At 42.1% G+C, this 14,496-nt stretch overlaps 1 protein-coding gene across 1 annotated transcript; it reads right to left on the bottom strand.

Moving 5' to 3' along the window:
* Window positions 1-356: 356 nt before the first annotated feature.
* On the bottom strand, window positions 357-14,064 carry lrrc3b (leucine rich repeat containing 3B). Its single transcript, XM_034545795.1, has 2 exons — window positions 13,955-14,064; window positions 357-3,266 (listed from the first exon to the last, which is right to left on the bottom strand). Exon 2 carries the CDS (start codon window positions 3,118-3,120, stop codon window positions 2,338-2,340), a length of 783 nt encoding a protein of 260 aa, XP_034401686.1. The 5' UTR covers window positions 3,121-3,266; window positions 13,955-14,064; the 3' UTR covers window positions 357-2,337.
* Window positions 14,065-14,496: the final 432 nt, after the last annotated feature.

The raw sequence follows: 14,496 nt of genomic DNA, 5'->3' as shown, positions 1-14,496 counted from the left end.
TAATTACAGTGTGACATATTCCTCGTTCGATAAATGTACAATTCGTTTTTTCTAATAAAAATGAGGTTGTTTAAAAAAATATGTCATTGCACGTCAGATGCATCAATCTTATATAAATAAACATTGATCTTAAATAAAAATCCATTAACGTGATTTTAATTGTTACTTTGCTTTCCAGGACAACCTTTCAGGGCATGTGGATCTTTAATTATGTGCCTTGATGTGTTTGGGTATAGTTGTTAATGGAGACTCACTCGATTGGCAGGTTGTGTTGACGTCGTTACAAAAACTATTTGCCCAGCGTCTCATATCAAAAAGATATTATGTCGTAATGATGTATTTTTCTTGTTTTTTTTAATACAAACCAATTTATTAAGTATGAACAGGAAACATTTTTGTTTTCAATATCACTTCATCCAGAAACATTCTCGTTAGGAGGTGGAGCCGCTTGTCTGCCTCAGAGGCAAATGTGGGGTAAAGAAAACCCAGTGCATTACAGTGCGGTGTCTGTAATTCACTCACTATTGCCTGTAAAGCTTATACGCTGTGAGTGCATAGTGATAAGCGAGGGTGACCATTTTAACATTCAGATCAGAGCTCCTTCCATCTGGGTTTTGGTCTTTGGAGAGTAAGAATGTGGTGTTATTTTATGACCGTGAGCTCATGGTTTGGTTTGCTACAAATCACTTTAATATGTAGCAACGAACTGATCTCTGTCTTCTTTTCAGGCTTTTTCTCATGACATAATATTGGCTTTAATGAGCTAAAGTGCTGAGTCGTTATAATAACAGAAGGTTGCTCGTTTTAATATAATATACTGATATCGTGTAACAGTTTCTTGATATGACGGGATAAAGTGATACGTGGCTATAGAAATTTCCTGTTGAAACTCAATCTTTTTGCATGTAGTAATAACAAAACATTATGTCTTTCTCATGTCCACCATCAATACATTCTTCTCATGAACTCTCCTCATAAAATCTCCTCAATGATTAATCCCGGAGCTACTCGGGAGCCACCAATTTACCCTGTAATTTTAGCTAAAAAGCCTTATTCTCAAGCCTAAGCACAAATCATAATTTGGATAAGCCTTACAACTATTACATTTCTGTATACAATGCATACTCCATAATGCCATTATTGAAAAATAATGCATGCTATTGCATGGGCTATATGCACCAACATTTACATCCACAGAGTGCATTATTGTTCAATATCTGCACACAAGTAGATTATCCTGCTGACACCATGGCCACTTGCTACATTTAAAATATAAGTATTGTTTCTCTAATGTTTTGGGCAATACATTCTGTAAATGTAAACTTTGTATTGCCACTAAAGCTAGCTATAATTTTGACTCACTATCACTTAATTTAATTTAATCATTTAATATATGATAATTTTGAGTGGGAAAGGAAAACCTTGTTGAACTTTGCCAAAATATTGTTCATTTGCACATTCCACCCACATTGCAACGATACGAGGAGGATTGAAAGGTTTCCCTTTGAGAGGTCATACATTTGACACAATATATCTTAGAATTTGCACTTAGAAAAGTCAAAATATTTCATAATGTTGAGTAAATTGTACATTTTTAATAATTTCTAAACCTTTAATTAGTTTCGTTACAGAAATGGGCTTCCATAGATCCAGTATTCTCTTTACCTGCGACATGATTTACTAAATAAAGTTTTTTTTTCATTTTGAATTGTCTGAATAAAAAGCTCAAGGCAAGCAGGGAGACTACTTTATATCCGAATACCCCAAAACCAAGGCCTTACTGGTCTAAAATATAACACAATGTACAGGTCAAATGGTCTCCGTAAGCAGGCAATGGCCTCAGAAATGCTGTCAATATAAATATTTGAGTTTACAGTTAATTTGAAGGGGAATGAAAGAAGCAGTTGGTTTAGCAAGTGTTTGCAAAAACTGTGTACATTTTAACGTGGAGCTTTGAGATACCAAAAATGAGGGCTCTGGGAAATGAAGTTTAGGGTGTCAAGTCTTACAAATATATTTCTTTTTATCAGATATTCCAAATTTTCATCTAGAAAAAGCCATTATCGTGTCAATGTTTGAACCTGAGATTAAAATGTTCAAAGCTCTGTATGCAATTTTTGTAGAAAAGACAATGTTGGTGTTAGACTATTAGACTCTCTGGCCTTCCTTCTCATCTCATCTCAAACATCAACAAACTGGTAAGAACATAAGACAGAATCCCTAAAATACAAAGATTTCTCAGCAGATTTGATGCTCACGTCACCTAAAAGTTTGAAATAGTAAACACTACAAATGTGGGTCCTGTTACAATAAACATTGTGGTGTTCATTCGATCTGTCAGACAACAGTGCTGATGTCGTCAGCCTCGTCCGGTTTCTTGGGCTTGCTGGGCAGAGACTTGAGGTACTCCAAGTGGCGCCGGGCGTCCTCCTGGTTCTGACGGACGTAATACACGACATAGGAAATGACCATGGCAAACCAGCCGAACATGGTCACCAGCATGGCGTAGTCTGTGGTCCTTTTGGCCAGGTTACAGAGGTCAGTATCCACCGCCAAGAAAGGTCGACTCTCATGGTCACGGAGCTCCGAGCTCCTGCAGAGGACCCGGGCGGCGGCCTCGTGGTTGTGGGCCATCCCACCGATGGCCTGCTGGAGGGCGCAGTCGCAATGCCAGGGGTTATCGTCCACGATGACGCGGGCCTTGAGCCGAGCGAAGGCATCCTTGTGTACGCTAGTGATGCGGTTGTGGGAGAGGTCCAGCACCTGTAACGTGGCCTCGATGCCACTGAAGGCACCTTCCCCTAAGGTCTCCACCGCGTTGTACGAGAGGTTGAGTTCCCTCAAAAGCCTCAGTCCGTGGAAGGCTTGATCCGGCACGGCGCCTATCTGGTTGTGGTCCAGCCTCAGCAGGACGGTGTCGACCGGGAGGCTGGGGGGGATCTCTTTGAGGCGGGACTGACTGCAGGTCACGTTGAGGCCGTGGAGGTGGAGGTCGCGTTGGCAGATGCAGCCCTTTGGACACATGCTGGCCGAGGGGAAGCACAGGGCCATGAGGACAAGGCTCTGGAGGAGCAGGCACATGGGGATGGAGCGCGACAGCCACAAGTCCAGCAGAGTCATACTGACCGGCCGTCAGCAGCATCCCGCCTGGGGCCGCAACACTGCCACTGGTCCCTCACACACATCGCATCGTGGCGACTGGTCCTCACTGTCTGACCACTGGAGATCCTGGAGTGTGAACGGGTGTTAACATGCTGCGTTGAGGCCTGAAATCAGATTACACAGAAATACAAGGTGAACAAATAAGCTTAAGGGGACTTTTTATGCATTTTATTTGTTGTTTCATAATCACCATCATCAAAAGACAGGAGCCCATAGTTTTAAGTAATGATGTCCAAATCAAGTTCTGGCCCAGAGTGTGATCCAAGCTTTTTTACATAGAGAGCATGTGCTGTCCAATTCAAAACGTATATTAACTTAAATATCGATTAAATCTGTGTCTGACGGATTTAAATAACAGCTATAGCCTACCAAATCTGACACACAGATTTTTTTACAAGCTACTTCGCACAGGACATCTCCATTTCAAAAGGTGATACGTTGTTAGTTGAGTTGTGAACTGACATGGTAAATATATTTTGGTGGAGCCAAGATCAGTATTGGTATAATTAGAGTTTCTGTTTTTTAAAAAGGGTAATACGTACTCTTTTATATACACGTCTCTATTCAACAAGATGCTTTTGTGTATGAAAAATATAAATGTAATTGAACAATTATGGGCTCTGTACTTACTCGGAGAATCAATTTGTTAATTTATGGGACATATATATTGCCACATGACAATTATAAAGACAATTTTAGCATCTATAGTGGCAGAGCTTCATGCATGACAATGCTGGTACTTTTTTGGTCCAGACTAAATATCTCGTCAAATATGGGGTGGATTGATTTTTTTTCCAGACGCTTTCATGGTGTTCAGAGGATTATTCTGAGTGACTTTGTGCCACTATGAGGTTGACAGCGTTGGTTCACGGTGAAAACGTCTCAACAACTATTTGATGGATTACCGTGGATACGTCCATGGTCCCCACAGGATGTAATCACTTGGGGCCCAATGACATTTCCATCAGCCTCAGCTGCCTTTAGTATGCTAATATACTACGTTGATGAATATGGTAAACATTACCCAACATCAGCATGATAGATGCATCATTGAGAGTATTTTAGCATTTCTCCACAGCACTGTGCCTAAGCATGCATTCAGACCCAAAAACACCACAAGGGGCTGCTTTGGGTACTTACATTTTACATCATACTAACCTGGATTAGAGAAACAAGATACAAATGATGTTAATTGGATACACGTCTCCCATCTGCATGAGTTTCAGAGGCAACAGTACGAAGGTGAGACATTGAGTACAGTTTTATATTTTTGTGCAAAAATACCAGTGATTTTCCATTTGAGTACCATTACTGGCCTTCACACTGAGCAGGATCAGACATTTTTGCCGTTTGCCATCATTCACTCGGTTTTATTGCCAAATAATTAATTTAAAAAAGATTTTAATCCAATTCAACTTCACTCAGTTTCTGGTCTGTTTCTCACTACAAACGATGCCTCGTCTGTCAATACGTATTGTACTTTGTACAAGCATACCACTGTCCCCGTTATGTTTTGTACATGCATACCACTGTCCCCGTTATGTTTTGTACATGCATACTACTGTCCCCGTTATGTTTTGTACAAGCATACCACTGTCCCCGTTATGTTTTGTACATGCATACCACTGTCCCCGTTATGTTTTGTACAAGCATACCACTGTCCCCGTTATGTTTTGTACATGCATACCACTGTCCCCGTTATGTTTTGTACAAGCATACCACTGTCCCCGTTATGTTTTGTACATGCATACCACTGTCCCCGTTATGTTTTGTACATGCATACCACTGTCCCCGTTATGTTTTGTACATGCATACCACTGTCCCCGTTATGTTTTGTACATGCATACCACTGTCCCCGTTATGTTTTGTACATGCATACCACTGTCCCCGTTATGTTTAATAAGTACAAACTCATATTAGGCCTATGCTATAGGAACGTGTATTCTCATCTCTTATCCAGATACTGATCCTCTGTCAAGGTTTCTTTAACTCAACAAATGAGTCAAATGAGAAAAATCACCATCAGACATTTGTGGATGTCCTGACCACTTTTTATGATCAAATATTTAAATCAATGTCTTTAAATTATAAAGGCTCACGCTCAGCTGTCAACAGGCCTGCATAGAAATTGATGAAGCAACTTTTATGTGTTTTCCAGCTGAATCTATTCCACATTAGGAAAAGATGACCTGAAGTTTTCCCTTAATGCCATTTTTAATGTTGTATCAGGAAAGAAGTGGGCATTTTTTGACAGCTGTCATTCACAGAGCAATCATCTGCCTCCATAGTTGAAAGCTAGGCGACATTATTTAAAATGTATACTGGATTTCCTCCGATCCCGAGCCTACGGTTCTCCACTTTTATTTTAGGATGTCGATCATTAAAACCTTTATCATTTAAACTTTTGTTTAACTTATGAACAGGAGTTGACGTTGTTGAACAAATGCTGCACATGTACAATATCCTGGTTTGGCTAATATATGGGATTTATGTTTGCATGGAACATAGTTATGTAGTTATAATTAATTATAATCTGGTTGTCAATGTCTCCGAGTTGTGTGCAAACTCGTAAAATAAACTGCACGGTTCACAAAAGCGACAGCCAGCCGTTTCAATTCATAACACGACAACGAGCATCAGAGTCTGCCTGCAGAATCCTCTCAGAATCAGGTGTACAGTGCAGCGCGACCATTATCTCCACTTAATGTGATGCACAGACGTCTGTGAGACAGACTATTTAAAAATAGATTAGGCATCGGAGAGATCAGGTCCATAAAAATATATATTCTCCTTTTATTTCCTTCCAACTGTCTAGCTCACTTATACCTAAAAATATTATGCATACTAAATAAACACAGTTGTAACTTTCTATCCGCGAAAGATGTAGGAAAACTAGAAGTATCGCCTCGCGGTTGTGTCTCTGCAAACCAGTCAAGTTTCACAAGTCTTTCCAAAATGTCATCATTTTTATCCTGTTCGACGTCGGCGTGAACTTGTCATAAGTAGCGTATACATTCTTGAGTTATCCATCCACAAAAAGTTTGTGAGGCCACAGCTTGACATTTGACCACCAAAATCAAATTTATTTTAGTCAAGGTGTGCATTTGGGCCAAATTTGAAGAAATACCTCACAATAGCTTATCACGTTCACAAGAAGGGAGCGGGCGGACAAAATAATAATAAGGCCAGCAGATAGTATCTCCACAACAACATCGCGTGCACTTAACTATTTTTAAGGATGTAAACAACATGATTTATGATGTGTGGTGAACAAAAAGTGACTAATTCTACATCCTCCACCTCAGACACATCTCGCTGTTGGAGATCGTAAAGAGACAGCTCATCCACAGAAAGACGCACACACTATTCTCTTCTCGTGCTTACTGCAATGATTTCACCATCTCTTCTCATTAAGCCCGGCAGCGCTTTTTTTAAAAAAAATTTTAAAAAGGAAGACGTAATCGTGGACACAGAAAGTTTTACAGTCCGAGTTCGTTCACGATGCATTGGGGGCTCGGCAGAAAAACAACCTTTCACGTTATTTAATGTTCTGTAAACTAGAGGGCATTGAGACTTCTCTAAGAGACCTTGAGGAATAGACGTAGAGGTTTCATCATCACACACACACACACACACACACACACACACAAACACACACTCTCTCCCTCATTCCAGCATCTTTCATTCCCGCGTCCCGGCTCAGGACAGTGCAATAACGTGCAACAGCGGCCTTGTGTAGAGGAGGCGAGGGATCGTCTTTTTTGTGAGGGCCTGGCGGCCGTATCCAGGCCCACAGCAAGCTGTTTACCCAGCTGCCGCTCTGCCACGAGAGCCTGCTGTTGTGTAGAGACAGGCTTCGTCTGTTACGCCTGCACGGGGCTAATGGGAGGCATGACCTTCTGACACGCGTCCTCATTATTACCGTTGGCCAACACCATCTCATAAATGACTTGCTGCACACGGGGAATAACAAAAGCTGCAAGTGGCTCCACACAGAATGATCCTACTATACAATTTAAATATTTATAAATATGACATTTTGTTGAGATGATTTTTCTGACAATTTGCTAGTTCTACGTGAACAGTGTTCAACGGATGAAACGCAAGGTGGCTTACATTGTGAAGCAGTCCAAAAGGAAACAGCGATTATTCATAGAAACGCAGACAAAACAAGAGAATGGCTATTTCATGCTTTGCAGGTATCTGGTCATACATTTTTGGCCTGAGGAAAAGATAAAAAGTCTGAGGATCAACAGATTTATTACAATTCGCCCCGACGGAAACACAAATGTCCGTGCACAATTTCACGGCAATCCATCCGAGCCATTTCACTCAAAACTCTTTCAACCTAATGCTAGGAAACAATAAAACATTTTTTATTTTTAACTCAACACAATCATTCATCTTCGGGGCAGCAGAGATGCGTGTACAAATGTCAGAGAAATCCATCCCATGCTTTGAGATATTTCAATCTGGACCAAAGTGATGGACCGCCAAAGTATTTCCATCCCTACAGCCGGCGTGACTAAAAACAATTGAGCTGTCAGATAGAATTTGAAGCCATTAGCTCGAGATGACACGAATGTGCTGCTGCGTGAAGCCTTATTTCTGTAAGTTTAACCAGCAGTTTGGTCCTAAACAGCTTAAGGCTCATAGACATCTATTTTTTTCTCTTTTAAAATTCTTAGTTGTTATTTAAGGTCTGGTGATATTCTAATCATATAAAGTTCTGTTGATAAATTTCATGAAAAGACCCGAACCGACGTCCTTGGTGCGATAGAGCTCCATTGTTGTCCAAAAACTATTAAAAACACATCAATGAGCCACACGGTTGCTCTGGATGACATTCATTACCACGAACGAACGAACGAACGAACGAGCACACACACACACACACACACACACACACACACACACACACACACACACACACACACACACACACACACCACACGCACACGCACACGCACACGCACACGCACACGCACACGCACACGCACACGCACACGCACACGCACACGCACACACGCACACGCACACACACACGCGCACACGCACACGTGATGCCGTTTGAGTGTATCAAATAGAGAGGATTTGCATTTAGGTCAGAAATCAATTAACTTATTAGCTGGTGCCCAGTGATCCACTGGCTGAATGCGCTAATCCATTTCCAACAGCTCTAAAATACACTTGAGTGGAATCTGCAGACTGTATCTGGAGATGTTGAAGAACGTCTTCCCACTTAACACTATTCTGCCCTCCATCAACGGGTTATTGTTGGTTTCTTTTATCCATCGCCACGGTCTTGTTATTTATACCGAGTCGTTCCTTAGTAGACTACTTTTCAAGGATCTAAAAAGGTAATTCAGTCCTTAGTATACTAGTCTACTAAGGACTGAATTACCTTTTAAATCCTTGAAAAGTAGTCTACTAGTCACTAGTAGACTATTTTTTATGGCGCTGAAAAGGTCCTTTTCAGCCCTTAGTAGACTAATAAGACTACTTTCCAACCAGGATGCAGGTGGGGAAACTTCAAAAGCCAGCCGGGACTGAGAGAGAGTATACAACCTCCATGACCTCTGAAATTAATACATTTCTAACTGCCTGCCGCTGTTCCAGGTAGCTTTTATTTTGTTGTCTGCCAAATTTGAACAAGCACTTTTTAAAATCAATTTAATAACGGGGTTCGTGGGAAGGTAGCGGGACACATGCACGCATCGCGTATACATGGATGCACCCGCCAGAGTGCAACATTACACCGTCACTACATTTCAATTCATACAGAGAGCAGTTAGGCCGGGACGCCGCCGCCGCCTCCCCGTCGCATTGTTTTGAAGCAAGACGTGGGAACTGGAGCGGCTTCGGTGTCTAGAGCCAATAGCAGCGCTTCCATCCAAACGTGGAGCTCTATCCAGTCACACGCTGTGTGTTTTCTCTGAGGAGTTACCCACCGCTGCCAACAACGTCCCCGCGTTTGGCGGCTGATCATTTCAGACCCTGCTCTGTTCTATCATATTAAACATTAGACGTGAAAAAAATTTAAATAACAACGTGTCCGTCTGTGCCGGCCGAGAGAAGTCCTTCTTAATTTCCCTCCACCCGAGACATGATTCCACTTAACCTCCAGAACTAAGCGGTCTCCCCTCGTCTTCTGCAGTATTTAAAACTAACTCACGTTTCAGCCTGTGAAATCCTTGGTTAAACCCCAAATTGAATGCAGCAGGGTAACCAGTGGATTCCATACACATACGGGATTTGTATTATGCTCTGAAATCGTACGTTTTTAGAAGGTAGAGAGAAGTTGGTGTTTCTGACACAGAATTTCAAGCAGTGTGTGGAACCGAGATGTTTCCTCGTCGGGTCAGAGGCTCTTGAGCAACACCTCCGCAAGAGTTAGATTTTTTTTTATTTCCAGTGTTTCAAGGATTCTTGGCCTGGGTTATGAAACCTCCCACTATTATTCATTGATTATGTAGCAGTACATTAAAGGTGCTTAATGATTCAAGGCTGGCATGAGAATAAACGTCCCGTTCACAGAGACGGAACAATGCTTTAGTTATTTAAAAAGCTTGCAGGGGATGGCAGAACTTTCTCCATTTAAGATATTAATTGTTTTTGATTGATATGAATGTTGGATAGACACAGACTTAGAGATGACACGGAGCCTTGGAGGGGGGTTGAGGGGTTGTTAATGTTCCACATTAAGGAGGGGTTCATGTTTACTTTCGTAGTTGAGAACTTATTTTTCGGATTATTCCGACATCACGTGAATGCAGCACAAAGCCTTTCGCTATGTTGCTGGGTTTTTTTACACCAGAAGTGTGATTTTTAGGCGACTAAATTGTTACGATTAACTTCCATGAACTAAAAAAACACACTGAGGAAGGGTTAAAGTTCGAAGAAGAAAAACACGGACAACTCCCAGACCGGTAGAGACCTGTCAATCACAGCGTAGCCACGTTCTTTATCGGGACCATAATTCACTGAATGAACATCATGCCGTATTGAAGAAGACTTGATACTAGCAATTAAGACCATCAATTCATGTTTACTGAGGAATTAAATCAAGCGAGGAGGAGTCATTTTCTCATCGACTTCTATAAAATCGCACAAAAGGAGACGCCCCCTGCTGGCCATTAGAAAGTGTGCACGTTTAGCCTAGCGGCTGGCTGAACTCTCCGTGCTCACAGCTCTTCTACTCTTACTCGGTTTAACTCACTGCATCTCCCGACAGAACACGTCGGTCGAGTTTCAGCCTGCGTTGCACGTTATCTTTGCGGACTGACGGGTTGAGACAGAGACTCTATTATTGGTAACTGTCGAGTGTTTGAATGCCGTCTCACGAGGGTGAAGTGGGCTGGAGGATTTGTAGAAACGGGGGATAGCAGTGCGCACTTTCATACAGTCGCTCCTCCAAAAGCATTCATAGTGGACGGACGCAGCCGTGAGACGAATGAACAGAGGAGCACTCGTGAGTGAAGAGCGCACGCTTGTCGGATTGTCCATTTTGTGAGGTTCATCGGGGATCCAACAAGGATCTCATCTAAAGCACACTGAGGCCTTAACCATCGTTTCTGCATTTCAACAAGCATTTTCACGACTATATTTCAGTGTTTATCGGGTTGTTACTACACAACTACACACACACACACTTGACTGCATAGCCATTGAAATGCTGTTGGAACCGTATGCGATCTTAACATCTAAACAATTAGTCACTTCTAGTCTCCTCTCTGATGGATTAAGAAAACTTCTTGTGGAATAAGAAGCGCTTTGAGATCTTTGGGCTAATTTAAGCATAGTCTGCTGGATGTGTAATTTGGCAGATCTTTGATAACTTGTCAGCCATAAAAAAATGTAATAAGATAATTACATGTGAATGGACTTGTCTTTGGACCTCTCAAAGCGCTGTACACTACCTGACAATATTCACCCATATGCATACGAGAAGAGGACGTAGTCGTCTTGACGTCGCCCGTTGGTTTTGAAGTTGCGTGTTCGACAATTTGGATTTAGCGTTACAGTTTATTGTACTCTAAATAGGACCATACTTTACGAAATGAACATGTCTTTGCAACCAGAGGCATCGCCCCCTGCTGGCCAGTGGAGTGAATGCAAGGAACTTCCGCATTGGCTTCTTCCCCGTCAGAACCGGAGATTGCCACCTGTCACACACACCACACCACACCACACCACACACACCACACACACCACACCACACCACACCACACCACACACACAGACAGACAGACAGACAGATGGCAGAGGCTGTCATGCAAGCTGCCACCTGCCCATCGAGATCTAAACTAACACACATTCAAGCACAGAACCTCTGAACCACAGTCGCTTATACATGCTAACAGCATGGTCTGCGATCCCCATGTGGCCAACAAATTAAACCCTTAATGCAGCTTTAAAGCATAAAGCTTGACATTATTGTAACAAAAACATATAGATCGGATAGAAAACAGTAAACTCAAGGGCTCAAGATTAATATGTCAAACTGTCAATATGCCAGAGCTGATGTCACTGTTAAAACTCCAACATCATCATTTGAACAACAAATTATCAACGTATGAAAATGCTAATAAATAGGTGTGATTCATACACTGCCTCTGGGTGACAGCTGATTAGTATAGCTCTGCCTTTAAAAAAAAAAGAGGCCTTTTTTTAAGAGAATAAGGTGACTTCTACCTGCATCAAAATGGCCTTTTCCCCAGGAAAGAGAGGAGCTCGCAAATCCAGTGATTATTAGCCTACTGGTGAGAAGCACTTACTGTCCCTCTGTCCTTTTTCAGCAAGACGAATCACAAGGCCGGGCTGGCAGAGCAGACATACCTCAACGAGCTCACGGCGAAGAAGCTGCTTCGCTGCCGCTCCAGGTTAGATTGCGAAAGGTCAGAATCGCTCACCTGTGAGAATGAGGGGCTTATACGCTGTGAATCGGCTAACGGGCTAAAATAATAGGTGATCATCTGTGACCCCGCTGGTCTCGGGTGATCCGGCAAGTGGAAAGCTCTACGTACATGTGTGCATGCACTCGAGCAGAGTATTCTTGTGTCGTTTCTACTCTTAAACTGGTTGTGTGTATATATATATATATATATATATATATATATATATATATATATATATATATATATATATATATATATATATATATATATATACATACATACATACACACACACACACACGCCTATTGTTTTCTTTCATCGTATTCTCACTTTTTTCATCTGTATTTATATCTGTGTGAAATTGCACAAACTGTATTAGAGGTAAAGTGCCTTCCAGGTTGGTGAACATGCTTAGACACATTTCACAAGATTTAACATCAAATATCAAATACAAGCATTAGCTATTCATTCGATGTACTTGAGGCATTTCGGTTCCCTTGTTATTCCAACGATGTTCTCCTACCAGAGTAAAACGCCAGGGTCCATAAGGATAAAAAAAACAGCTATTTCTAGAAGTTGTTTTGGTTTTGAATATCAATTGACACTCACGCCCAAACAAATAAACACATTAGGCCTGAAGCTGCTTGTCCAAGACGCGTTCTCTATTCCAATGAGACAGGAGTCCATAATTGGTGTGGGGTTTTCCTCGTCTGGTTGCCGCCTTGAGAATGTGACAGGCGGAATAATAACCAAAATATGAATCAACGCAACACCCTCTGGGCCGGGATGCACCTTCCAGGTTGGTGAACCACAGCAGGGACACACAGAGCATCCTTATAGGGAATCCAGCTGTTGCCTCACATGTGGAAAAACCTCCCCACCTCAACACAACTATAATGAATTGTCAAATGCACATTTGATTTGAAAGCTCTGCTCTCATATGACAAGACATGGCTCTGCAAAACACAGCCTGTCGTGTCTGTTGTGCCCTGAGCAAACAGCAGCGGACAACAGAACAATTAGCATCCCAAATAGACGCAATGTTTGATCAGCGGTTGCAATAAAACTGTGGCCCCGATGCGCCTCATAAATGGGGAAAGCACGTCACGCAAAAAAAAAAAAAAAACTTCCATTTAAAAATGTGGTATTTGAATGCATCAATCTGCACTGGCGAGCAACAGCGAGACCTCTAGTGAAATGAAACACAGCTTCTCAATCCGTAGGGGCGACGTTACATTTCGGCATACAACGAACACACCGAGCAACAATTATTCCAGGAGCATTTTTAAACTTTTATAAACGCTATAGGCCGCGGTGCATTTTATTGGGGGAAAAAGAGACCCCGAAGAAACTGCAGGGGAGAAGCAGGACAAAAGTTGGACTTTTGCACACACAAAACAAATATATGATAACGCATTGAGGCTTCTTTACACGCCGAATGAACGCATGGCGTTTACACATATTTTGTTTAATTTTTATATTGTGTGCATCTTCGGTAATAACCATTAAAAAAAACATTAAATTGCCTTTTCTTTAATGGCGTTTGGCGCGACGAACTCCCTCTGAAAGCATCACGCATCAGCCCACCTGAGCTGCCGACACCACATCAAAGCTTGATGATGTCTAATTGTGAAGGGGGGGGGGGTGCAGAACGCAAACTACCAAGCACGAGTGCACATTCATAATCATACAATGTCTACACTATGTATCAATATATATATATATATATATATATATATATATATATATATATATATCAAAAACACATTTTCCTGCATGCACAAAATGACATTTTTTTTTTTTTTTAAAGGCAGCCACCGTAGCAGAGGACAGACGGCGCAACATAACACGGGGCAGATGGGCAGAAGAGCAACAGGCGACACGAGCCTCCTCACCTGCAAGGCAGCAGAGTCATCAGCCGGTGGAATGGCAACGTTCATGTCACGCGAAGCGGTTCAGACCGGCGGTGGAGGCGGCAGCCCGCCCGCCGAAGTATCCGCTCACTGACGGTGAACAAGTCGCAGTGTGAATTCGCATCTTTTTTCTTTTTTTTCTTTTTACCTTTCAGTGTAAAAACACTGCACACAAGGAGTGAATGGGTGAGAAAGGGAGGGGGTTTCTCTCTGTGTGTGAAGTGGCAAAGACAATCCCCCACGTCCGGTCTCGACCTTCAGTGTAAAACCTGAATGCGCGTTGATGTTTAGCGTGAGATAACTGCGAGGTAATGTAAAAACACGAACCCACAATGGAGGGAGGATTACATAAATGTAACTACGCGTGTATTGAGGGTCTTGTTCTGGGTCTGGATTGATCATAGTGTTTGTGTTTTCTCAGCAAGCGACTGAAAACCAGTACCAACCGGAAAAGATTAAGGAACGAGGTGCAATTTCTCAACTCATCTCCCTTATGCAGGGCAAGGATAAACCTGTTTGGAGGC

The sequence above is a fragment of the Cyclopterus lumpus genome, chromosome 11 (genome assembly GCF_009769545.1).
Source record: "Cyclopterus lumpus isolate fCycLum1 chromosome 11, fCycLum1.pri, whole genome shotgun sequence".
In the NCBI taxonomy this organism is placed as follows: domain Eukaryota; kingdom Metazoa; phylum Chordata; class Actinopteri; order Perciformes; family Cyclopteridae; genus Cyclopterus; species Cyclopterus lumpus.
This window is presented reverse-complemented; position numbering and strand designations above follow the sequence as displayed.

Excerpts from the sequence above, each read along its gene's own strand:
- lrrc3b (XM_034545795.1), bottom strand. The coding sequence starts at position 3,120 with ATGACTCTGCTGGACTTGTGGCTGTCGCGCTCCATCCCCATGTGCCTG.